The 26,380-nt window shown below is 45.3% G+C and overlaps 2 protein-coding genes across 12 annotated transcripts in view; one reads left to right on the top strand and one right to left on the bottom strand.

The window, feature by feature from the left end:
• Positions 1 to 65: 65 nt before the first annotated feature.
• LOC128136394 (uncharacterized) lies at positions 66 to 20,414 on the bottom strand. 9 transcript variants are annotated; one of them, XM_052775884.1, is made up of 5 exons: positions 20,117 to 20,413; positions 17,675 to 17,816; positions 15,123 to 17,178; positions 13,553 to 13,726; positions 3,466 to 4,698 (listed from the first exon to the last, which is right to left on the bottom strand). In XM_052775884.1, exons 4-5 carry the CDS (start codon positions 13,576 to 13,578, stop codon positions 3,819 to 3,821), a joined length of 906 nt encoding a protein of 301 aa, XP_052631844.1. In that variant the 5' UTR covers positions 13,579 to 13,726; positions 15,123 to 17,178; positions 17,675 to 17,816; positions 20,117 to 20,413; the 3' UTR covers positions 3,466 to 3,818. The 9 variants fall into 9 exon arrangements, 7 of the variants coding, with proteins under 7 accessions (XP_052631844.1, XP_052631839.1, XP_052631837.1 ...); XM_052775879.1 differs by having other exon boundaries at positions 15,123 to 17,816; positions 20,117 to 20,414; XM_052775877.1 differs by lacking the exon at positions 20,117 to 20,413 and adding an exon at positions 19,817 to 20,102 and having other exon boundaries at positions 15,123 to 17,816.
• A 293-nt stretch (positions 20,415 to 20,707) lies between these two features.
• Positions 20,708 to 26,380, top strand: part of LOC128136392 (E3 ubiquitin-protein ligase KCMF1) — a 55,806-nt gene continuing 50,133 nt past the window's right edge. For all 3 annotated transcript variants that reach the window (XM_052775873.1, XM_052775872.1, XM_052775874.1), the window contains exon 1: positions 20,708 to 20,951. In XM_052775873.1, coding sequence (XP_052631833.1) covers positions 20,936 to 20,951 — 16 coding nt within the window. In that variant the 5' untranslated portion in view covers positions 20,708 to 20,935. The remainder of the gene's footprint in view (positions 20,952 to 26,380) is intronic.

Genomic DNA, 26,380 nt, shown 5'->3' with positions numbered 1-26,380 from the left:
TAAAAAACCGACTGCTGAGAAGGATGAAAGCTCTCAGAAGTAAAGGATAGATCTGGCATAACCTGTTAAAGGATTTTCAGTCATGGGTATCTTTAGGTTTGCTTTATTAACAACTCAGAGTTGGGCCACCACTGCAGTGAATGGCAACTTCCAAAAATTTCTCAGTCTTACATGTTTTTACCACCCATTATCCCAGTCCAAAGTCTTTGTAATTTTCCAGTCGATCTCGGTTCCCATGTCGTTATCATTCATCAATTTATCTCATCAATTCTCGTGTCCCGGTTCTTCTGAAGTTCGTGGTCGTAGGCAGAAGGTCTTGGGTCACCACAATCACTTATCTTCTTACACATCAAAGATCACCTTTGAATTTCTGAAAATCACTCAGGTTATTCTATTGATTTATCTTGTTCTAAAGTTAATCACTTACTCCCATGTCTTAGGTTTAAGATGTATGATCCTTCTTCTGTTGATTCAGCTTGACTGGGTTTTTAGCCAGCCATGGTGGGGGCTACACATAGGACAAATAAGCAGCTTAGGCATATTGTTTTATAAGCACCTGCATTCTATTAATCACATCTAAAGCAATCTCTAATCATTAGTTATATGTCTGATACAAATAGTCTTAGAAACAATGAGGCTTAAGGCCTAGTTCTTTTTACAATTCCCTCCTTTTGTTTTTCATTGCATTCCTGAGATCATATTGATAACTCCACCTTTCTCTATCTTCTGTATTATCCTAGAGCTACAACTTATACAGCATTGAAACAAAACAATATCACACATACTACCATGATTATAACAACAAAGACTATTAATTACAATTAGTTTTTTCACCCAAGTAGTCAAATTTGGAAACCAAGACGTTAACCAAGAGAATGTGTCAGAAAATCCCCAGTATGTGTCATGTCTTTGAATTTGTTGCATTGTAGCACTAACCTACCAAATTTTCTGGACATCTGTTATTAATTCTTCCGATCGATCAGTATACATATAGCAACTGGTATTTAGGATAGTATAAACTCCACCTTGTGAAGCCAGAGTCATGTCTAAAGCCATTCGGTTTTGGATAGTCATTTTTGAAAGTTCAGTTACCTGTTTCTGGAGAGTGAAAAGTCTGTGACCAGTTGAATTTGCTAATTTTTCAATTTCTTCAGAGACATTTAAGACTGCTTTTTCAATTCACTTACTCCTAAAGCCGGAATTAACCACCTAACAAATGAATGGAATCCTGTTGGTCTTTCAATCAAGGGATTTAGAGTTCTTCAGGTTCGAATTAAAAAGGTTCTATGCCATGTTGCACTTGAGACAGCTTTTGGGTGAATTTCTAATCTGTAGACATTACTCCTAAAGTATAAATACCTCCCCAGTCTGGAGGCAAAGCTTTATAAGCTTTGCTCCCACATAACCAAAAAATACCCAAGTCCTCAGGTGCTTGCCAACTTAAACGCAATCCTGAGTTGATAGAAGTTGTGTTTTGGCATTGAGTCCAATTTCCTATAAATGAATAATTTTTGCATAAATGTTGATTATCAACATTTGGGGGATAACATCTTTGTAGACAGTGGACTTGTGAATAGTTTCCTGAATTTGATATTCTAACTTCCCAAATTTGTTATTCATAAGATTCGGAAAAAGTAGTATTAAGCCAGTTTTTTTTCCAATTTGCATTTTTAGGAATCGGTATTCCTACTAACTGAAATCCTTGATTCACTGTCTTTGGTAGAGCAACACAAATCTAACATTCACTTAAATTTAGATTATTAGTAAAAGATTTCAACAATGACACATGCATATTGTTGTTCCAGGCATTTTCTACTTGGTGAACATCTCTAAGTTTCCGTACAAATTGTTTTAACACATTCAGAGATGACATGTTATAATATGAATGAGGATAATCCACGTGACAGTGCCAAAAATTCCACTGAAGATTAGGTCCCCATTTGATTATTACAATCCTAAATTTGAAAGTAAAATGATTGCTCGATAGATGGAATCGATGACAGCACCAGTCTCCCTTACCATAAATTCCCCACATTTGATGGTCAAAGCACCATGTTCCAATTCCCCATGTTGGTTCTTGAAGGTGAATATGATATACAGGATAAGTTCTTGGAATGCCATATCCCCACCACTGTTTAGAAAAGCCATGACCATTGGACCAAGTATCTCACAAATTGTCAAGTCTACTTCTAACATTGGCACAGAATTCGAGAGAATTAAGAAGTGGATAAATAGGGTCTCTCTGTCTGGTCTTCGGATAACTAGCCAAAAAAATTACCTGTCCAGGCTTTGCCTGTAGGCCGGCAATTTGGCCCGAAATTTGAAAAGAACAATCACTATATGTAATAACAGTTCTATTGGTACGGGCATCTCGATAGCGCAATGCAAATTTTGTCCACAAGGTGTCACTCCAGGGTAAAATACAAACAAGTACAAAAAGGAATAATACTTTAGAACTGTCCATTATTCTTCAGATTCTTTGCGAGCATGCGAATGATGGATCCAAGTTTCTTTCCCAGATACCTTGACAGTATAAAAAGAAGTTAGTAGAACAGTATAAGGTCCTTCCCATTTTGGATCAAATCTGTTTTTTCTTTTGAAATTCTTTATATAAACTTTGTCCCCTGGCTGTATATCATGAACTTGGATTTCAGGGCTTATTCCCTGATACCAATAGGCACGGTTACACATTCGGAAAAAAGAATTTTGCAGATACAAAAGGTATTGTGTTACCTGTTCATCTCCATCCAAGAGGCTAGTCTTTGCTGGCACATACGTACCTGGAACAGCAAGTATTATCCCAAAAAGGATCTCAGCCGGAGAAACTCTAATTGGTTGCCTTGGAGTGTCCTGGTTTCAGCTGGAATAGAGTTAACTGTCTTCGTAGTAGCTGGTACAGTGCTATGTTTTGAGTTCAGTATGCGAAGAATGTTGATAACACTGATGTTTTCAGTTGTTGCTAAGTAGTGTTTAGACTAAAGTCAAGGATTTTTCAGCTTCTGATGCCCAGCCAGTGAGAAAGCTGGAGGGGCACAAGAAGTTGGCACAGGACACAGCCAGGGCACCTGACCCAAACTGGCCAACGGGGTATTCCATACCATGTGACGTCCCATCCAGTATATAAACTGGGAAGGGGGGGCAGGGAATCGCCGCTCGGGGACTAGCTGGGTGTCAATTGGCGGGTGGTGAGCAATTGCACTGCGCATCATTTGTACATTCCAATCCTTTTATTATTGCTGTTGTCATTTTATTAGTGTTATCATTATCATTATTAGTTTCTTCTTTTCTGTTCTATTAAACCGTTCTTATCTCAACCCACGGGTTTTGCTTCTTTTCCCAATTTTCTCCCCCATCCCACTGGGGCCAGAGGGGAGTGAGTGAGCGGCTGCGTGGTGTTTAGTTGCTGGCTGGGGTTAAACCACGACATGGAGATTCCTAATATCCCACAAAACTAAATTTAGAGCCTCAGGTCATTTCAAACTAGTCTGTTTACAAACTTTTACTAACTTCTTTAATGTCTTATTCATTCGTTCTACCTGACCAGATGATTCAGGATGGTGTGGAGTATGAAATTTATTAAAAATCCCCAAAGAATTATAAATCTGAATCAGGATAGCAGCTGTGAAATGACTCCCTCGATCTGAGTCAATTACTTCAGGAACCCCATGCCTTGGAATGATTTCTTTCAATAAGGCTTTTACTACTGCCTTAGAATCATTTTTCCTAGTCAGGAAAGCTTCTAACCATCCTGATAGCTGATCAACAATCACTAACGTGTAAGAGTACCCCATTGTTTTTGGCATGTCTGCATAATCAATTTAGAGTTTTTGAAAAGGAAAGGTGGCTGGAGGTCTTTTCCCACTGGGAGGTTTAATTCGTACCGAAGCATATTGTCTGCAAAGCTTACATCCTTCACAAATTCTTTTCGCTGCTGTATAAATTCCCGGGGCTGCCCAGAGTCTCTGGATTTGGAGCACTAGGTTCTCTGGTCCCCCATGTGTCTTCTCATGGTGCCACCGTGTTATGAGTAATAAATACCTTTTTGGAAGGAAGGGTTTGTTATCCAGAATCCACTGCCCTTCTCGCCGGTGGGCTCCCAGCTGAGTCCATTGTTGTTTTTCTTCTTCAGGGAGGTCTTCATACAGCTTATTCACATCTGGGAGCTCAAATGTTATTTCATGTTGTGACAGAGACATAACGGACACGACCTGCCGTGCTGCTGCTCTAGCGGCTTGTTTGGCTAGAGAATTTCCCTTTGCGATCGTGTCTTGTCTCTGAGTGTGTGCCTTTATATAGATCACAGATATTTCAGAGGGCAATTGGATTGCTTCTAAGAGGTCTTCGATCTGTTGTCCGTGGGCAACAGTTTTTCCCGCCAAAGTCAGAAAACCCCCTTCCTTCCATAAAGTCCCCATAGCATGACATACACCAAAGGCATATTTAGAGTCTGTATAAATGTTAACTCTTACTCCAGTTGCATATCTAGCAGTTTCAGTGAGAGCAATTATTTCTGCTCCTTGTGCACCTAAAGGTGCAGGCAAAGATCCAGCCAACAGTACCTGTGTTTCTGTGGTGACTGTGAAACCGGTACATCTTCGACCTTCTTCATAGTAAGATGAGCTATCCATGAAGAGGTTCAAATCAGGGTTATCTAAAGGTTGATCTCTCAGGTCATCTCGCCGCGGCTTGCTGGTTTTGCTTACAAAATAAACACAATTGTGGTTATCTTTTTCTCCGTCAGAGGGTAAAGGCATTAAAGTTGCAGGCTTTAAAGTATTGCACCTTTCCAGTTTCAAATTATCAGCTAATAAAAGAATTATTTCATATCTATGTGCCCGTTGTGGAGACAAAGCTTTCTCCGCATATTGCTTTAAAAAAATTTCTACCTCATGGAGTACACAAACAGTTAGTGGATGACCTAAAACAATTGTTCTGGTTTTCCCAACCATTTCAGCTGCAGCTGCTATTGCTCTGATACAAAAAGGAGTTCCTTTAGTCACTGAATCCAATGTAGAAGAAAAATAAGCAATGGGTCTCTCATGTGGTCCTAAAGTTTGTACTAACACTCTCTTTGCAACCCCTTTTGCTTCATCACAATATAATTTAAAAGGTTTTGAATAATCAGGAAATCCTAACCCTGGGGCAGATAAGAGTGCAGCCTTTAAAGTACGAATGGTTTTCTCCCTCTCAGTGCCCCAAGCGATTGGTTCCTTTTCCTCATTTCGAGTTGCTTCATGCAGAGGTTTAGCTATTTCACTGAATCCTGGGATCCAAGGACAGCAAAATCCTACCTGTCCTAAAAATCCTCTCAACTGTTTTTTCGTCACTGGTCTAGGTATTTCTTTAATTGCTTGAACTCTTTCAGGGTCTACTTCTCACCTTCCAGGCTTTAATATAAATCCCAAATATTTTACTTGCTGTTTGCAAAACTGCAATTTAGACGGAGATGCACGGAGTCCCTGTCCTGGTTTCAGCTGGGATAGAGTTAACTGTCTTCCTAGTAGCTGGTACAGTGCTATGTTTTGAGTTCAGAGCGAAGAATGTTGATAACACTGATGTTTTCAGTTGTTGCTCAGTAGTGTTTAGACTAATGTCAAGGATTTTTCAGCTTCTCATGCCCAGCCAGTGAGAAAGCTGGAGGGGCACAAGAAGTTGGCACAGGACACAGCCAGGGCACCTGACCCAAACTGGCCAACGGTGTATTCCATACCATGTGACGTCCCATCCAGTACAGAAACGGGGAAGTGGGGGGCAGGGATTCGCCGCTCGGGGGACTGGCTGGGTGTCGGTCGGCGGGTGGTGAGCAATTGCACTGCGTATCATTTGTACATTCCAATCCTTTCATTATTGCTGTTGTCATTTTATTAGTGTTATCATTATCATTATTAGTTTCTTCTTTTCTGTTCTATTAAACCGTTCTTATCTCAACCCACGGGTTTTGCTTCTTCTCCCGATTTTCTCCCCCATCCCACTGGGTGGGGGGGAGTGAGTGAGCGGCTGCGTGGTGTTTAGTTGCTGGCTGGGGTTAAACCACGACAGTCCTTTTTGGCGCCCAACGTGGGGCACGAAGGGTTGAGATAACGACAAACCTGACCAGAGCTTGTTAAAACAAATTTGTTATAAGCATTCATTATATCGGTCTAATAGTTGCTGGTCATTATGTTGATTTATGTGTTCTTAGAGTTGTTGCTCTGGTTTTTAAAGTTCTGTTATGTATCACCTCGCTTGCTGTATGTAGTCCCTCTTCTGCTGCTTATCATCCGTGGGAGGTGGATTAAGGTTTTCGCTTTGATGTATTGTATAACACTGGTTTATGGTATGATAAAGTCGTCGGCTGTGGGATTAATCCGGTACTTGCACCCAGCATTGTCACCTTTATACTGTGGAAGCCATCTGTGGGAAACTATTAATAATTATACCATTTACCTTTCCTCCTTGGAAAACCAGTCTATGGGTGGGATACCTTTCTTCCCCTCTCCTTTCTCCTTCAGTCCAGTTACAATGGTGTTTGAGAATTTTGAAAAATTTGAATACTCTTGGGATGTTGGGACCAGCACGGTCCTAGCCCTACTGCTAGGAATTAGCATGCTTCTGAATGTGGTTCAGCTCTCATTTAAGGTTAAACAACTATTTAAGAAAATCACCCAGAGATCTGCCCCAAGGCTGGATAATTATGAGTGGCAGGGTGTGTGGGGTAGTATGGGCAAGTACCTAGAAAAGTGGGCACCTCCAGTGTTTTGGAAATTCACCCCTGAACAAGTGCAGAATCCAGAAGAACTAGTAAAATATTTGGAAAAGGTATGCTGTCACCCCGGCAGCTCCAGAGAGATACAAATTACTGCAACGTGCTGGGGCCTGGCCCATGCCTATCGAGCCCTGTTCGACACCACTCAGTACCCTCAAGGGGAAGAGAAGGTCTCTGGACCTAACAACAAAACGATGAGCACTGTGGCTATCCAAACCTCAGCGACAGGCACTGCAGCCCCTCCAGCCTCGGCAATGAGCACGGCAGCTACCCAAACCTCGGCAACGGGCACTGAGGTCCCTCCAGCCCCAGCAACGAGCACAGCAGCTACCCAAACCTTGGCAACAGACACTGCGGTTATCCAAGACCCGGCGAGCGGTACTGCAACTGAACCAGTGGACCAACCTGCACCAGTATCAGTTGCCCCCGTACAGAAAAAGAAATATACAAAAAAAATCAGTTCGCTTAGCGAAGGATGAAGGCGAACCAGGGTCATCACGGGAACAGGAGGAAGAGGCAGAACCAGAGGTAATAACCCGGTCCCTATCCTTGAGTGAGCTGCGGGATATGCGAAAAGATTTTGGCCGCCGTATAGGTGAGCATATTATCACCTGGCTCCTCCGATGCTGGGACAATGGGGCTAATAGCTTGGAATTAGAAGGTAGGGAAGCCAAGCAGCTGGGATCGCTTGCCAGGGAAGGTGGCATTGACAAGGCAATTGGAAAAGGGACACAAGCCATCAGCCTCTGGAGGCGACTCCTGTCAAGTGTGAAGGAAAGGTACCCCTTTAAGGAAGATGTTATATGTCAATCAAGCAAGTGGACAACCATGGAAAAAGGTATCCAATATCTGAGGGAATTAGCTGTGCTAGAGACAATTCATCATGATCCGGACAACCCACAATTACCCAAAGATCCAGACGAAGTCCAATGCACACGACCCATGTGGCGGAAGTTTGTACGGAGCGCACCATCGTCCTATGCCAACTCACTGGCAATAATGACCTGGAAAGACGAAGAGGCACCGACAGTGGATGAAGTGGCTCGCCAACTCCGTCAATACGAAGAGAATCTCTCCTCCTCCCTACAAGCCTGCATTTCGGCTGTGGAGAAGCTGTCCGAGGATTTCCAGCAATTCAAAGAGGAGATGTCCTGTTGCCCACCTGTAAGGACCAATGTCTCAGCTATTAGGAGTGAGCGCTCCTCTGCCCAAGAGAAAGAATATAGAAGGTACACACCGCGAGGTGCCCTGTGGTTTTACTTATGTGATCATGGAGAGGACATGAGGAAATGGGATGGAAAACCTACCTCGGTCCTAAATGCACGGGTACGTGAGCTGCGAGGAAAAAACACCACAAAAGGGGATTCTACCAGGAAAAATGCCGCTCCGGTTTCCAAACAGAGTAGAAGGGCTGATCTTATTTCTGATCCTCTTGAAGGGACTTCTGAGCCAATTTTACGAGAAGTGAATACTGGATACTCTGACCAGAATTAGAGGGGCCCTGCCTCCAGCCAGGTGGAGGAAAGGGATAACCGGGTCTATTGGACTGTGTGGATTCGATGGCCTGGCACGTTAGACCCACAGGAGTATAAGGCTCTAGTAGACACCGGCGCACAGTGTACTTTAATGCCATCAAGTTATGAAGGGGCAGAACCCATTTCTATTTCTGGTGTGACAGGGGGATCCCAAGAGTTAACTGTATTGGAAGCTGAAGTAAGCCTAACTGGGAATGAATGGCAGAAACACCCCATTGTGACTGGTCCAGAGGCTCCGTGCATCCTTGGCATAGACTATCTCAGGAGAGGGTATTTTAAGGACCCAAAGGGGTATCGATGGGCTTTTGGTATAGCTGCCTTGGAGACGGAGGGCACGGAACAGCTGTCTACCCTGCCTGGTCTCTCTCAAGACCCTTCGATTGTGGGGTTGCTGAGGGTTGAAGAACAACAAGTACCAATTGCTACCACGACGGTGCACCGGCGGCAATATCGCACCAACCGAGACTCTCTGATTCCCATCCACAAGTTGATTCGCCAACTGGAGAGCCAAGGAGTGATCAGCCAAACTCGCTCACCTTTTAATAGTCCCATATGGCCCGTGCGAAAGTCTAATGGGGAGTGGAGACTAACAGTTGACTATCGCGGCCTGAATGAAGTTACGCCACCGCTGAGTGCTGCCGTTCCAGATATGCTAGAACTTCAATACGAACTAGAGTCAAAGGCAGCCAAGTGGTATGCTACAATTGACATTGCTAATGCGTTTTTCTCAATCCCTCTGGCAGCAGAGTGTCGTCCACAATTTGCCTTTACTTGGAGGGGTGTCCAGTACACTTGGAATCGACTGCCCCAGGGGTGGAAACACAGCCCCACCATTTGCCATGGACTAATCCAGACTGCACTGGAAAAAGGTGAAGCTCCGGAACACCTGCAATACATTGATGACATCATCGTATGGGGCAACACGGCAGAAGAAGTCTTTGAGAAAGGGAAGAAAATAATCCAAATCCTTCTGAAAGCCGGTTTTGCCATAAAAGAAGGTAAGGTCAAGGGACCTGCACGGGAGATCCAGTTTTTAGGAATAAAATGGCAAGATGGGCGTCGTCAGATCCCAATGGATGTGATTAACAAAATAGCAGCTATGTCTCCACCAACTAATAAAAAGGAAACACAGGCCTTCTTAGGTGTCGTGGGGTTTTGGAGAATGCATATTCCAAATTACAGTCTGATTGTAAGCCCTCTCTATCAAGTGACCCGAAAGAAGAATGATTTTCAATGGCGCCCTGAGCAACAACAAGCCTTTGAACAAATTAAACGGGAGATTGTTCACGCAGTAGCCCTTGGACCAGTCCGGACAGGACAAGATGTTAAAAATGTGCTCTATACTGCAGCTGGGGAGAATGGCCCTACCTGGAGCCTCTGGCAGAAAGCACCTGGGGAGACCCGAGGCCGACCCCTGGGGTTTTGGAGTCGGGGATACAGAGGATCCGAGGCTCGCTATACTCCAACTGAAAAGGAGATATTGGCAGCATATGAAGGAGTTCAAGCTGCCTCAGAAGTTGTTGGTACTGAAACACAGCTCCTCTTAGCACCCCGACTGCCAGTGCTGGGCTGGATGTTCAAAGGGAGGGTCTCCTCTACACATCACGCGACTGATGCCACGTGGAGTAAGTGGATTGCACTGATCACACAACGGGCTCGCATAGGAAACCCCAGTCGCCCAGGAATTTTGGAAGTGATCACGGACTGGCCAGAAGGCAAAGATTTTGGAATGTCGCCAGAGGAGGAGGTGGCACGTGCTGAAGAGGCCCCGCTGTATAATAAACTGCCAGAAAATGAGAGGCAATATGCCCTGTTCACTGACGGATCCTGTCGCATCGTGGGAAAGCATCGGAGGTGGAAAGCTGCCGTATGGAGTCCTACACGACAAGTTGCAGAAACTGCTGAAGGAGAAGGTGAATCGAGTCAGTTTGCAGAGGTGAAAGCCATCCAGCTAGCATTAGATATTGCTGAAAGAGAAAAGTGGCCAGTGCTCTATCTCTATACTGACTCATGGATGGTGGCAAATGCCCTGTGGGGCTGGCTACAGCAATGGAAGCAGAGCAACTGGCAGCGCAGAGGTAAACCCATCTGGGCTGCCGCACTGTGGCAAGATATTGCATCCCGGCTAGAGAATCTGGTTGTAAAAGTACGTCACGTAGATGCTCACATACCCAAGAGTCGGGCCACTGAAGAACATCAAAACAACCAACAGGTGGATCAGGCTGCCAAGATTGAAGTGGCTCAGGTGGACCTGGACTGGCAACATAAGGGTGAGCTATTTATGGCTCGGTGGGCCCATGATGCTTCAGGCCATCAGGGAAGAGATGCAACATATAGATGGGCTCGTGACCGAGGGGTGGACTTGACCATGGACACTATTGCACAGGTTATCCATGAATGTGAAACATGTGCTGCAATTAAGCAAGCCAAGCGGTTAAAGCCCCTGTGGTATGGAGGGCGATGGCTGAAATATAAATATGGAGAAGCCTGGCAGATTGACTATATCACACTCCCACAAACTCGCCAAGGCAAGCGCTATGTGCTCACGATGGTGGAAGCAACCACTGGATGGCTGGAAACATATTCTGTGCCCCATGCCACCGCCCGGAACACTATCCTGGGCCTAGAAAAGCAAGTCTTGTGGCGACATGGCACCCCAGAACGAATTGAGTCAGACAACGGGACTCATTTCCGAAACAACCTCATAGACACCTGGGCCAAAGAGCATGGCATTGAGTGGGTGTATCATATCCCCTATCATGCACCAGCCTCTGGGAAAATTGAGCGATACAATGGACTGTTAAAGACTACATTGAGAGCAATGGGGGGTGGAACTTTCAAACATTGGGATACACATTTAGCAAAAGCCACCTGGTTAGTCAACACCAGAGGATCTGCCAATCGGGGTGGCCCTGCCCAGTCGGAATTTTTACATACTGTAGAAGGGGATAAAGTCCCTGTAGTGCACATAAAAAATATGTTAGGGAAGACAGTCTGGGTTACTCCTGCCTCAGGCAAAGGTAAACCCATTCGTGGGATTGCTTTTGCTCAAGGGCCTGGGTGCACTTGGTGGGTGATGCGAAAAGATGGGGAAGTCCGATGTGTGCCTCAAGGGGATTTAATTTTAGGTGAGAACAGCCAGAATTAAACTGTATATTAGTTGCTATATAACCCTGCTACTGTATATTATCCTTACTATAATTATGTGCTATATCCATAGTACTATAGTAAGAATCACTTAGATCAAGCAAGAAAAGAACTGTGATAAAACTGAGCAAAGCGCAGTAGTGATGGAACCAGAACTGACTCCAGCATGCAACAATCCAACGGTGCACACCATCCTCCTGCTGCGCCAAATGTCACCTGCTTGTCACACTGCACTGAAGCCCAATTCTGCTCTACCGACTGAGAGGACTTTGCACCATCCCTCCTGCCCAGAAAGACTGGTATGACAGATGGAGCCCAGAGTCGGAAACTAAATGAACTCAATGAACATTTTATGAACATGACCCATGAACTAAAGGAATGATATCTCTGTGTGTGTATACATATATATATATATCATTGCTCATATGTCTTAAAGGGATGGAAAAGTGATGATTGATCAGGATGTAACTAAAGGTATGGGAACTGTGCATGACGTCAATGGTATAGAATAAGGGGTGGATACTGTCCTGGTTTCAGCTGGGATAGAGTTAACTGTCTTCCTAGTAGCTGGTACAGTGCTATGTTTTGAGTTCAGAGCGAAGAATGTTGATAACACTGATGTTTTCAGTTGTTGCTCAGTAGTGTTTAGACTAATGTCAAGGATTTTTCAGCTTCTCATGCCCAGCCAGTGAGAAAGCTGGAGGGGCACAAGAAGTTGGCACAGGACACAGCCAGGGCACCTGACCCAAACTGGCCAACGGTGTATTCCATACCATGTGACGTCCCATCCAGTACAGAAACGGGGAAGTGGGGGGCAGGGATTCGCCGCTCGGGGGACTGGCTGGGTGTCGGTCGGCGGGTGGTGAGCAATTGCACTGCGTATCATTTGTACATTCCAATCCTTTCATTATTGCTGTTGTCATTTTATTAGTGTTATCATTATCATTATTAGTTTCTTCTTTTCTGTTCTATTAAACCGTTCTTATCTCAACCCACGGGTTTTGCTTCTTCTCCCGATTTTCTCCCCCATCCCACTGGGTGGGGGGGAGTGAGTGAGCGGCTGCGTGGTGTTTAGTTGCTGGCTGGGGTTAAACCACGACAGTCCCTTTTTAACAAGTTGGATAAACAGATATTCAGTATCCCAAATACAATCATTCTCAGTTTTACTTGCCAATAATAAATCATCAACATATTGCACCAAGATCAATTTATTTGGAAAAACTAAATCTTGTAAATCATTCTTCAAAATCTGAGAAAAAATCGTTGGTGAGCTGGTAAAACCTTGTGGTAGCCTGGTCAAAGTAAGTTGTTTCCCTTGCCAAGTAAAGGCAAAAATTGGTTGGCTTTCTTCAGCAACTGGAATACTAAAGAAAGCTCCAGTAAGGTCAAGCGCTGTGAAATACTGCGCCCAGACTGGAATCTGGGTTAAAATCAGAATAGGATCCGGCACCACAGTGTGTGGAGCAATTACATGATCATTCACTGCTCATAAATCTTGAACAAATCTATATTCAGGATCTCCATCCTTATCTGTCCTGTGTTTACTCACTGGCAAAATTGGGGTATTATAGGGACTATGGCATTCTCTCAAAATCCCCTTTTCTAAAAAATGCACAATTTTTTTCCTAATGCTAGGAATGGCTTCATTTATAACTGGATATTGCCAAATTGAAGGAGGAGTCCCTCCTTTTGTTTTTATCACAACTGGTTCAGCAGATTTTAATAATCCTACTTCATCTCCTGATGTACTCCAAAGTTCTCTGGGAACTCCAGCTAATTCGGGTAGCATTTTTGAATCACAACAGTTTTGTTCTTTAAGTTGGATTACTTCAGAACCCATTACAATTAACTGGATCCCTGTAGGCGCCAAAGAGATAAACGTGCCAAATTCCTGCAAGAGGTCTCGTCCCAGAAGGGAAACGGGAGAGTCTGGAGAAATTACCAATCTTCCCCAGACTAATTTTCCATTCAAGACTACTGGTAGAGGAGTGGACAAATATTTTATCTCTTCCCCCACCACCCCCCATATTATCATAGCTTCATTTGACATCTTGGGGATTTCAAAATTTAACAAAGACAATGTCGCTCCGGTATCTACTAGGAAAGTAACAAGAATACCATTTACCTTTGCAGACATCTGACCATGCTCATCTACCTTGATTCCAACAGGTTCCATTGCTCTTTTAATTTCCAGAGAAGAGGAGTACCATTCTTTACCATGAATGAGGTCACGGGGCTCGGGCAGGTGGAAGTCCTCAGGTTGCAACAGGTCTCAGTGGACACTCTCTTTGCATATGTCCTAAATTTCCACAGTAAAAACACTCTAAAGAGTTAGCATGTTGGGAAACAGGGGGAACTCTATTTTGCCCCCCTCTTCCCCTAAATCTCACCTGAGAAAATCCCCGACCTCTCATTTGTGGGTTAAAATTCTGAGTAATTGCTGCAGCTAACAGCCCAATTTCTCTCTCCTTCTCTTTCCGCTCTCACTTTCTTTCAATTTTTAATTTCTCTTCTTCCTGTTTTTGTCTTTCTTCAGCTCTTCCATCAAAAACAAAGGCAGCAATACTTAGAATTTTAGCTAATGTCTCACCCTGCCAACCTGGCATATGTTTCTTAAAATATTTACTTATGTCTGGAGCAGATTGATCTACAAAAACAGATAGCTAAAGTCTCCTGGAAATTGTCACGGGTCATGCCCCCATATTTCAATAAAGTTGTCTTCAATTGTTCCCAGTAATCACTTGGATGTTCATCAGGTCTCTGCCTACATTCTAAAACCTTTGTCCAGTTAGTTACTCTCTCACCAGCTTGGTGAAAGGCTTCTATTAATTGTTGAATGGCAGCTCAGTGAGCCCTAGTTCCTTCTGTAGTTGCGAGATCCCATTCTGGATCTTCTTCAGGCCATGGGTTTAACCCCTGACCTTTCTGAGCAATTTCTCTATCCTTTTCAAAAATCTTTTCTCTTTCCTCTGCCTGAAATAATTCTCGCAGCAAAGTCCTCATATCATTCCAACTAGGGTTATAATCAGTGACAATTCCCGATAACAATTGAGCGCATTTTTCAGCATCATCACGCAGCCAAGGCATCTTCGACTGCCACGCTACTAAATCACCTTGCTTCCAAGGTTCATGCCTCATTACTGCAGTTACTGCAGGAACTTTAGCAGGTGCACCTGGACCTGCTCTTGGGTTTGGGATGTAGTCCAAACGCATCGGGTACATGCCAACACCCTTAGAGAAAAGCTCAGTTTCCTCAGCCTCAGGGGCTGAGGGAAGTAAACTTTTCCTCATTTTCAACAAGGGAGTTTTCCTCCTTTGTCGTGCCCAATTATACCAAATATACCAATAATCAATATCATGACTTCCGGAGTCTTCCAAAATCATTCTCAAAAACTTCTGCTTATGGGGTTTAAATGTTCCCTTAGGAGGCCACTCATACATTGGCCCCCCTCCTCTATTTCTCGTGAGGAATGGCCATTCCTCTTGGCACAATATTATCAATTACCTTTTTTGCAATGCCTGTGCCAAGGGTATCTTTTTCCAATTTTCTAAAACCTCAGCAAGGGGCGTCCCCCTTTCAACGCTGGGTGCTGACCCCATCTTTCTTAATATTTTTTTGCAAGTTTAAACACAAGAGTTTCCCAGGATAATTTTATCTGGAATTACCCATGCCCAAGTCTCTTAGGTGAACTCACCCGATTATTTCTGCCGGCAATTGAGCGTTGGTAATGAGTTTGTCCAGAGAAATATCCAGTTGCTCTCTTTCTCTCTTGTGTCCTAGAGTCCCATCTGGGTCACCAATTCTGTTAAAGGATTTTCAGTCATGGGTATCTTTAGGTTTGCTTTATTAACAACTCAGAGTTGGGCCACCACTGCAGTGAATGGCAACTTCCAAAAATTTCTCAGTCTTATATGTTTTTACCACCCATTATCCCAGTCCAAAGTCTTTGTAATTTTCCAGTCGATCTCGGTTCCCATGTCGTTATCATTCATCAATTTATCTCATCAATTCTCGTGTCCCGGTTCTTCTGAAGTTCGTGGTCGTAGGCAGAAGGTCTTGGGTCACCACAATCACTTATCTTCTTACACATCAAAGATCACCTTTGAATTTCTGAAAATCACTCAGGTTATTCTATTGATTTATCTTGTTCTAAAGTTAATCACTTACTCCCATGTCTTAGGTTTAAGATGTATGATCCTTCTTCTGTTGATTCAGCTTGACTGGGTTTTTAGCCAGCCATGGTGGGGGCTACACATAGGACAAATAAGCAGCTTAGGCATATTGTTTTATAAGCACCTGCATTCTATTAATCACATCTAAAGCAATCTCTAATCATTAGTTATATGTCTGATACAAATAGTCTTAGAAACAATGAGGCTTAAGGCCTAGTTCTTTTTACATAACCTCTGAATGCTGACTCCAAAGTGGAGTGGTCTGGGAAGGTGAGATTAACAAGACAGTCCTGGTTTTGCCGAAGTCCAGATAGGTTTCCTGACAGAAGGAAAAGTGTAGCAACATGTTAAGAATTCTGTGCAGTGCCTGCATGCATATGTCTGACTGTGTACAAGTACCAATCAGGTCAACTTCTTCACAGCACCTGTCTGGCTTCCAAAAAGATGTTAGGAACATGCAAAATCTGTTACAGACGGCCTTGGGAGAAGGCAGTAGTTTCAGGGAATATGCACGAGAATATGGGGATGCCACTGCTCAGGAAAGATGGCAGATGTGACATCTACACCTGGACTGCATGTCTAAAAAATGGAACAGCTTCTGCAACTCCTGGTTGCCAGTAAAGTACGGGCATGGCAGTGTAGCATTTTGCATTGCACATCCTAGCAGTGTTGAGCATTCAAAAGGAGGAGCTCTAGTAAAAGTTTAAACTGATGAACAGCATTTTATAGCATATTTAGTTGTGCTTCGCTCATGTCCTGGTTTCATCTGGGATAGAGTTAATTGTCTTCCTAGTAGCTGGTACAGTGCTATGTTTTGAGTTCAGTATGAGAAGAATGTTGATAACACTGATGTTTTCAGTTGTTGCTAAGTAATGTTTAGTCTAAAGTCAAGGATTTTTCAGCTTCTGATGCCCAGCCAGCGAGAAAGCTGGAGGGGCACAAGAAGTTGGCACAGGACACAGCCAGGGCAGCTGACCCAAACTGGCCAACGGGGCATTCCACACCATGGGACACCACATCTAGTATATAAACTGGGGGGGGGGAATCGCCGCTCGGGGACTAACTGGGCATTGATCGGCGGGTGGTGAGCAATTGCACTGCGCATCATTTGTATATTCCAATCCTTTTATCATTACTGCTGTCACTTTATTAGTTCTATCATTATCATAATTAGTTTCTTCTTTTCTGTTCTATTAAACCATTCTTATCTCAACCCACAAGTCTTACTTCTTTTCCCGATTTTCTCCCCCATCCCACTGGGGCCGGAGGGGGGAGTGAGTGAACGGCTGCGTGGTGCTTAGTTGCTGGCTGGGGTTAAACCACGACAGCTCAGTTTAGCTCCAAGGCCAAATACAGTTCCCACAGGAGGGATGTATCTGCTAAAAATTCAAGCCCTGCTCTCCTCCAGTGGGATGCTTGTACTCCATCGCAAAGGCTCTAAATGAGAGGCAGAGTGGGGCTCTAAATGAGACCCACTAAGCAAAGCCATCTGATGTTCCTGATGACTCCAAATTCGCTTGTGCTGTTCATCAGTGCTTTGGACACTTCAAGCTGGATTGTGAGACGCCATCAGTAGGCCTGGGAACATAGAAGGATGCAGTTCATGAGAAGTATTTATGCGGAAATACCATTTCCTACCTAGCATCCAGCCACAGGAGTCCCAGAGCCTTTGTGTTTTCTGGTTTGCTACCACGGCAGAACAGGTGTACTTGGTGCAGATGCCAAAACAAAACAGAAGAAGGTAAGTATGCAAAGTTCTTTTAGGTCTTTTCTTATAAATTAGAAAGCAGCGAGACTGTCTTTCTCTGTTTGATTTTAAAAGCTTTCTTTACAGATCACGCTGAACACAGCCAGTAAGCAGCTCCATATGATGTTGAACAACTACTGAACAAGAGGAGGCAGAAAAGCAGCAGTTAGAAAAGTGCAGTGGAAGGCCCTGACATGTACCAGTGTACAAATTTAACATTTGAGGATGTATGCAATCACAGTTCCATATTTATCTTATGATGGCCGGACTGATCCAAGCAACTGATTTATGCAAGTTTTATACCATTGTGGTGACAGCATCTCTTACCTCCAAGTGCAAAGCTGAACCATCAAACTGACAAGGAGCTAGTGTTGCATGTAGTAGGGTGCCCAACCTTAGTAATGACAAGTTGAAGCAAAGTGAAGCAGAGATCACTTCCTCAAATGGATGAAGCCTGGTAGGGATAGCACTGAAACAAGCAAGAACATTATTTCAGTGGGCTTTCAGTAGCCCACAAAGCAGTGAAAGATTTCAGGGAGATTAATGGACTAAGTGGCTCCTCATGCAAGTTTACCACTGAGGAGCTCTGCTGTAGGACATCACTATTCAGTTTACTATCCAAACTTGTCCTGCTCTGCTCCAGACACTGAACCCTTTTACAGTGGCAGGGAGACGAACCACATGAGTCTACACAAGCATTTCTTCCCTATTTCAGAAGATTTTATTGCTTCCAGGCACAAACTTCATCAGTATTTGCTGTATTTGCAGGGGAGATTATCAGGAAAATTCCCACTGAAGGATGTAACGCAGGTGCATTTTACATAGTATCGCACATGCAGGCATATTCTAATGTGATTCCAGAAGTACCAAGGCTTTTACCTATACTGTCTCATTGCATATAGATACTGGCCTTAAGGCAAGAAAACAGTATATAATAACAGAATTAGTTTTAATTTTGGACTCGAGCCTACAAAGATGGAGAAGAGGCCACAGAATTGTGCTTGGCTGCCACAGGCACCAGGGGTGTTTCAGAAAAGTCGTGTGCTGAGGGCTCACCAGCATGTGCTCGACCATGTGCACTCAAGGGATATCTGTGTGAGTAACACCTAATAGAGGCAGGAAAGGTTATTAAACCATTTTGCAACTGAAGCATGGAGAAACAAGATGATTAGCCGAAGGTGTTCCACGACCAAAGACTGAATCTTCTGGATCCCAGTGACATGCCTGGGTTGCAGTCTGTATTTTACCAGGTGCATGGGGAGAAGGTCCTGTGGGAGGCCACTCCACCAGAAACAGGGTAAAACTGAGCACAGGCCAACACAGCGTTGTAGTCCTCAGAGGCAGCTATGTACACAGGGAACCACAGCCTCGCACAGAGACAAGACATTGCTAGCCAGCTGAGTTACCAGCTTGCAAGTTAGCTTGGTCTTCTAGGGACTGGAAGGCAGCATTAGCCAAGAGCACCTGACGGTCTGTATGTTGCATCTGGGTGAGACAATTTCCATTTGCATTTAAAAATGCCGATGCTAAAATAAAGCAGTCGTTCACACGTGACCCACTGCCCCGCTCTGTGCACTGTTGCTGTGAAATGCTGGCAAGATAGTCACAGCTTTGCCTCCAGAACTGTCTTGGAGATACCACATTCATATTTTGGTAGCGAGTTTTACAACAGCCGCTGATCTATCTTCAGTTTTTTGTCATCTGTGGTGTGCTTCTTGCAAACTCCTTGCACGGTCACTGACCCTTCCCCTGCTTTCAGAAGCAGTGAAGCCGTTGCCCCCCATCAGTCAAAATGACCCCCAGTTTCTCCTACAGCTTATCCAACGCACAGGTATTGCTTGCTTCCAGTGAAAATGCCCACAACCCACTGGACTTTTAGACAGACTGGACCCAGGTCACCCTCTCAGCAGGCACTGTGTTTATGAAACTGCATGGGGCCAAGGGGAAGATGGAAGTTAAGCACATGGCCAGAGTACGGGGCACAGAAGGGCGCACAAGCATGTAAGGGGGAGAAGCAGAGGCTATATAATACAATTGGCATGGGAGGGAGGTGGTGCAAGGAATGAGGTTGGCACTTCCTCTTTTCAACACCGACTGTTCATTCCTGCCTTTCGTTGCAGCTTGATGCTTAGGCCACTCTGGCGCGTGGGCCCTCACGGCCTTCCAAACAGACTAACGAGGAGGTACTTCACCAACGTGAATGTACGAGAATTGCAGGGCTGAGGCAGACATATGGGGGCTGTGGTGTAAGGTAGTGAAAATGGAGGTGTTGGACTGGCAAAGATTAAAGATGGAGGAATGCCACGAGCAGGGTAGGAGGTGAAAGCTTAAGAGGAAAATGAAGGCAGGTGGGAGTAGCGTGGACAGAGAAGGTGAAGGAGATGGTGCTGGTGCCGATGAAATCTGAGAGAAGGCCAGGAAGTCATGGTAAGAAAGGCAGCACAGAATCAAGACGCTTGATGTATGTACCGCATACAGCTGAACCAGAGAAGGCACGCTGCCATGCTGTGGGTTTTTCACCCATCTCAAGACTAGCCTGCTTTCATGACACGGCACGCAGCAACCATGACGGGACGTAAAGTTCTCACGGTGTGGAGAGACCGAGACACTTGTCTGGAGTGTGATGACAGACGGCACGTGGGGCCGCGGCCGCCGCCTCCTCCTCCTCCTCCTCGACTGAGCCGGAGCCCGACTGGAGGACACTTCCGGCAGGAGTGCTCTGCAGGCCTGACAAAGGGGGAAGGGGGAAAAAGTAAGAAGGAGATCAACCTTGTGCCTGCCCTGGAGTCCGCAGCCCGAAAGCCATCCGTTCCCCACGGCTGGCAGAACGAGTAACGCCATCAGCAACTGACAAATTGGCTCGGCGCATGCGCCCTGGCCTCCGCCACTCTTTCCCCCTCTCCTTTTACATAAAAAGCTGATTGAACGCACTTCCACCGGTTAGGCCGGTCCTGGTGGTTTCCCCGTCGAGACCCGTTACCTGGGCCGCCTCTATCCCCCGCCGCCGCCTTTCTCCGCCGCCAGTCCTCCCGGGTGCCCGGCCGGCGAGGCCCGCCCGCCGCCCTCAGCCCCGGGGGCCGTGCCACCAGCGCGGGACCGCCGCCGCCTCGGCGGGGCATTTCCTCTTCCTCCCGACGTGCGGCCGGGGCGGGAGGAGGAAGAGGAGGAGGAGGAAAGGGAAGGGGCCGGCTGCGCTCCGGAGCGTCGGGCAGCCCCGGTGCCGCCGTCGCTGCGGCAGCGGGCGGAGCGGCGCGGGAGGCGGCGCCAGCAGACGTCGCGGCCCAGAGTCACCGTGTCACGGTGCCCGGGAAGCCTCTGCCGCCGGATCCAGCCCCCACCCCCCCCCCCCCCCCCCCCGCGGCAGGGCGAGCGAGCGAGGGAGAGGGAGGGAGGAGGACGAGGGAGGCCGGCTGGCTGGCTGGCTCCTCGCCGCCTCTTGTGTTTCTGCCCCCTTCCCGGCCCTGCCCCGGCCCCTCTCCTCTCGCACCGGGGCTCCGCGCGTGCGGCGGCGGGGGGCCAGGCCTCAGCGGCGCCCGAGCAGCCCGCGGGAGCCCCGAGACGGGCCTGGGCCGCCACCTCCGGAGTAGGATGTCCCGACATGAAGGTGAGCGGCGCGGGGCGCCAGGCCGCGGCGGCGGGGGCGCGTCCCGGGGCCCGGCCCGGCGTTAGGGCCTGGCGCGGCGCCCTCTTGGGCGGATCATCATGGCGCCGCCGCCGCCGGGAGGGGGGCCCGCGGAGCCGGCGGCGGAAGGAGGCCTCGGCGGCGGAGGGCGGCGGCCGGGCCCCGCTCTGCAGTGTCATGGGAGGGGAGGCGGCCGCGGCCGTTACGGCCCGTCTCCCCGCGCGGCCTGCGGCCTCCCCCGCCGCCCCTCCGGGCGCGGGGCCGGGAGCGGGTCGCCGCCGGCGGCGGCGGGCAGTTCCGTTCCGCCCCGCTCCTCTGCCTGAAGGACGGGCGGAGGGAGGTGCGGGCGGGCGGGCGCGGCGCCCCCGGCCGGGGTGGGCGGCGGCGCGGGGCGGCCTGCCGACGTGTCGGCCGCCGCGGCGGGTCGGGCCGGGCACGGCACCCCGGGGCGGGGGGCGGTCGGTGCGGCGGGGGGCCGCGCTGGGAGGGCGGCCTGGCACCCCGGGGGAGCTGGCTGGGAGCTGGGCCCCGCTCGTTGCCGGGGGTCGCGCCGGCGGGCGGGGAGAGGAGCCGGGCACCGGCGCGGGGCGTGGGGAGAGAGGCATGCGGGCGGCTGCCGTGGCCCTGCCGAGGGGCGGCTTGTGTGGGAGCTGCCCGTTTTCTCTCTGTTTCGTGTTGTGGCAGAGGAAACCGGTGCTGGTGTAGTGGCATGTTTTGAGGCGTTAAGAGAGGCCATCAGAGAAACGCGTTTTGTGCGTTTGTCCTGCTCCCCGCTGTGTGTTTACCGCCGTGGGCGAGTTCGGTGGGTAGTTCAGAATTAGTCAAAAGGAGCGGGATGGAGAGAGAGCTGGAAGCTGAGAAAGGAATTTCGACAGGGGGAAGATGGGTCTGTGAAACCAGGAGAGAAAGTTGCTTGATTTTTATGCCCTTTCTTTACCAGCGGGTGAGGTGCTTGGACTGGTGTTAAAATACTGTGTAAAACCGGGGTTTGTCACCTGGAAGGATAACTTTCTGCCATGTTAGGAACTTAATTCAGCACCTGTCTCCATTTGCTCTATCTTACCTAATTTCTCATTTCTCTGTTTTACCTAATCTTAAAATGTTTTGACAGAAACGTTATAGGAGAGTTCCATATTTGTGGCTGATAATGCTGGCTTTAGTTGGTAGCTTGGTGCTGGACAATGGTATAGGTGATGGATTTTCGGTGTGCCATCACAGTATTTTGCAGACTTCTTTTTGTGCAAGTATGTGTGCTTCTGTATCAAGAACTGTCTTCCCTAAAACCACTCACTTTTTTTTTTAAGTTAAAATTTTGTAGGGGTATCAAATTCCATCTGTCTTCTTTTTCCACCACCCCCCCCCCATGTATTTTTCCCAAGTGGGTGGAGATGCTGGATTTCTTTATGATTAAAGATGCAGTTTTTAACAATAGTGAATGAAATGAGCATTGATCACAAAGTTGTTGTAAGTGATGTGGGATTATGCAGTCTGTAAGTCTTTGCTGTGATGCATGTATCCATGATACTCTCTTTAAAGTACAGTAGTAGCATACAAGCCTTTTCTAGCTTGAACAGGTTAAAATTACGGAAGTGATACCATGTGTTGTTCTTTAGTGTTTATAGTGGTAAGTGCATGGGCTGTTATAAAAGGTAGTCACATTTGCTAAGAAGACATTTCAGTCCTGGAGCAGCCTTTTTGTTAAGACAGAAAAAATCTGAAAGTAGGTTTCCTTGTAAGTATGTTTCTGATGGAGGCTGTATCGTACATTTTTCTATTGTGTTAGGTTCTTTTTGTAGTAGGGAAAGTTACATTCCCTTGCTTGTCTATTTGTTGATATTTTTAGGAGTGACTGTTAACAAAACCAGGCTTAATATTCTCTTTCTGAAGCAGATTCATCAGTGTGTGTTCCTTCTAGACATGCCTAGTTAGAAAAAAAACTGTCTGTTTTTCTTGGTAAGTAAGTGTGAGTTTTGGTAATTCCATATTGTGGAGGTAGACTCCTCGGGTGTGTATGCGCACACACACGTGTGAGTGAAACCATGAGAACACTGTGAGAATAAAAAATATCTGTCACTGTATCCTTGTGATATATTTTTATTAAAAATCTGGTCTGTCTCTTAATTTCTCAGTGATTCTCCTCTTCACACTTCAGATATTTTGGTTTAGTCAACTTTAGTCACAGGGTTAGAATAACTCATATTAATATGGGAGGTATGCTTTTCCAACTTCATGGAAAAGGGGTTTGGACACTTAATTCTGTTAGAAATCTGGAAATCCTTGGAAATGAAATACTAAAAGTAATTCTTGTTTCAGATCTGTATGGTGTCATTCACAGCTGACAGGTTTTTTTGATCCAATGTGGCTAGTTTGGGAAGGGCTGTCTTGGAAGAATATGGTATATGGAAAAAGCAAGCTTTAATCATGTTTAGTAACTGGTATCTTTTCTGTGTGTTTCCTTTAAAATGGTCCATTCTCTAAGTTACAAATGAGATTTATTGATTGCTCCTGACAGAAACTGGATGCTGTACCAGTTTTATGATGGGAAAGGATGTCTCTGGAAAGGTAAATGCTGGAGACGTTGGAATTCTCAAAGTCTTGGGACTTTAAATAGGCCATGAAGCATCTTATGGAGATTTAAGCTTAATTTTTTCCATCGGGGTTTCTTGACTGTTTTCTTTGGTGTAATAATCCATAAAATACAATCTGTTGTTTAAAAAAAAAAAAAAAGAGCAATTGTTATCCTTCAGAAAAAGTCTAACCACAGCCTGCTTTTTCACTGTGCTCTCATTTCACACATGAGCTTTGGGCTCACGTTTCTCCTGAATTCAGGAAAATGGGCACAACTAGAACCTGAATTATTGTTGCTCTTTCTTGAAATCTTCATTTGGTGTTCAAGAGACTTTGTTGGTAGTACTGTCAAGAGTAGCTGTTAGTGTTTATCCACCTCTTGCTATTGCTAGTCACTTCTAATTTTTCAAAGCCATTTTTGTTCTGTGATTTGGTGTTAAGAGACTAGCTGTTCTCTGCCTTTGGTTTTCTAGAATGCAACATGAGGTTGTTCCCTGGTCTTGGATTTCATGTTGTTCCCTTTATAGGAGCAACATGCTGTGTTTCTCTGGGTTAGCCCCTCTGTTGAGGAGTATGTGGTGGTGTAATATTTGGCAGCCTACAAGGAGCAGGCAGGTAATTGTTGTTATCCTCTAGAAAGTATACCAGAAGGTATTCTGCGTATTACAGATTTTCTTTCTGTGGACATCCATCTGGCAATGATTCTCTCACATGGCAGTAGATACCACCCAGGACAGCAGAAAAATAGAGAATCGCAACTTCGAGGAATATCATTAGAAGACTATTTTTTGCAACTTCATTTGTGAAACTGGGTTGCTGCAGCATTACTGATCATACAAGGGCCTGGCTTTCTTGGTCTCTCACACTCTGCACCCCACTCCCAGCCTCAGTTCCATACATGTTTCTGATTTTCGCTAAGGGATTTATTCTTTAAGCTTTAAAGAGCCAGCAGCAATGCAAGTGGTGGTTGTTTTTGATGGTGCCCATTTGTCAGCATTTCTTATGAATCAGCAAAGCTCTGCAGTTAATCCTAGTCCCATGTGAAGTAAAGTTGCGAATGGATGGTGGTAACAAACCTAGGAAGGGAGAGCAGTGACTGTCAGGACCATGAGTTTCCAAATGTTCTCTGCTGGCTTCAAGCTCCTTGTATTTGAGGGAGCTGGAGTCTCAGTGCTCCTCTTTTTTTGTGTGTGTATGTATAAATGTCTTGCATAGAGATCTTTAAATCAAGTGCTTCTTTGTAATAGAAGGGTAAATAAGTACATCTTAAAAAGAAATGCACAGAACTTGGTCTTTGAAATTCAAGAAATCCTAGAGTTACACTTGAATACGGACCAACTGCTTGAAAACAGCTAATGTAAGGGTAGTGTTAGCTCCAGTCTTCTAGCTGTACAATGAACAGCTTGGGTGCCTGGGCTGTTGACATTTTCTGTATTATCATCATACAAAACATAAATAAAACTTTATCCATAACAAAATTTTTGAAAATATTAAAAGCAACAGTAATTTCTGCCCCTCATAATTATGCAAGAGCTGTGTCATACTTGAGCTGCAGAAGGGTACTACAAACTTCTCTCAAGACAAATAACACTTAGCAGTTGATGTGTAACTTTTAATATTTCATGCAGTGTCAGTTATAGAATTGCCACTAAATGTAGAATTAATCTATTTTTGCATGTGAAGCTCTTAGTTGAGGTAACAAGACTACATATTTTTCATACAAAGTACTCAAAATACTGTTGTGGTGAAGTATTGCATTTAATAATGAAATATGCATCTGTGAGACTAGTTATAACTTTCTGCCTTCTGATGCATTTTAATATTTTGCTTACATCTTCTCCCAACGTGGAATTTTGCTATTCCACAATGCAGAATAATCACAAATTCTTTCATATGTTGCTGCTATTTAGATCTGTTTTGTAGAAAATAAATCCAGATAAAGTTGGACACGTAATATAAAACAATGAGGTTTTTTGAATTGCACTAATACTGGACTCTGACAAAGCGTTTTCTAACTATTTATGTGAAAGTATTTCATACTGTTGTTAGTTTTACCCTATGGTAGCATATTAATGCATGTAATTACAGGTGTAGTGCAGTATCTGAAAATGAGTGTGATAATTTAACTAGTGAGAGCTGTGTTTAGGACAAAAAATATTATTGTTAAATGTAAACAGCTGCAAAGGTGATTAGAAATACTGGAAGACAGTAATTTGCTTTATTATTAAACTGTTGTTTGCTTTCAGTAAGAAACTGAATCATCATTTAATAATAAAAGGAGCTGGACACATCAGTGATATTTTAACTGGCAAGATACATGCTGGTTTTGAGGAAGCTAGGTTTTCATTTAAAAAAAAGGTTTCTGGCTCTGATGGTTTGGGAAACATACTGTGTGTGAACCAATATGCTGCTCTCCCTGCAGAGTCTGTGAACAAGGTCCTCCAAAAACGTGTAAAGAGAGACCATTTTTTCTCTCAGGTTTGTGAGAAGAAGTAATGCCATGGAACAAATATTCTTTGGGAAATAGGAGAAAAAGATTAGGTTTAAATGATTAGTGTTGAAAGGTCAATAGCCAGTATCTTAGGCAGAAAAACTGGAATGGAACTGTGATACTTTTAGCATTGTTGGGTGGGGGTGAAAAGAGAAGACAATAGTGAAATAACTCTTCCAAATGTTTGTTTGAACTAGTGGTGACTAGAAGGGATCAGGGGAAGAGAGCCATGCAAGTTGCTTGAGTGGTACTGCACAAATAAAATTCGTACACATTAAATAAAACGAAGAAAGCTTTTCAAGTATCTTTGCATGTTTACATTGCTGATAACGTTTGAGGAAGAGTTGTGGGT

The sequence above is a fragment of the Harpia harpyja genome, chromosome Z (assembly GCF_026419915.1).
Source record: "Harpia harpyja isolate bHarHar1 chromosome Z, bHarHar1 primary haplotype, whole genome shotgun sequence".
NCBI lineage: Eukaryota > Metazoa > Chordata > Aves > Accipitriformes > Accipitridae > Harpia > Harpia harpyja.
This window is presented reverse-complemented; position numbering and strand designations above follow the sequence as displayed.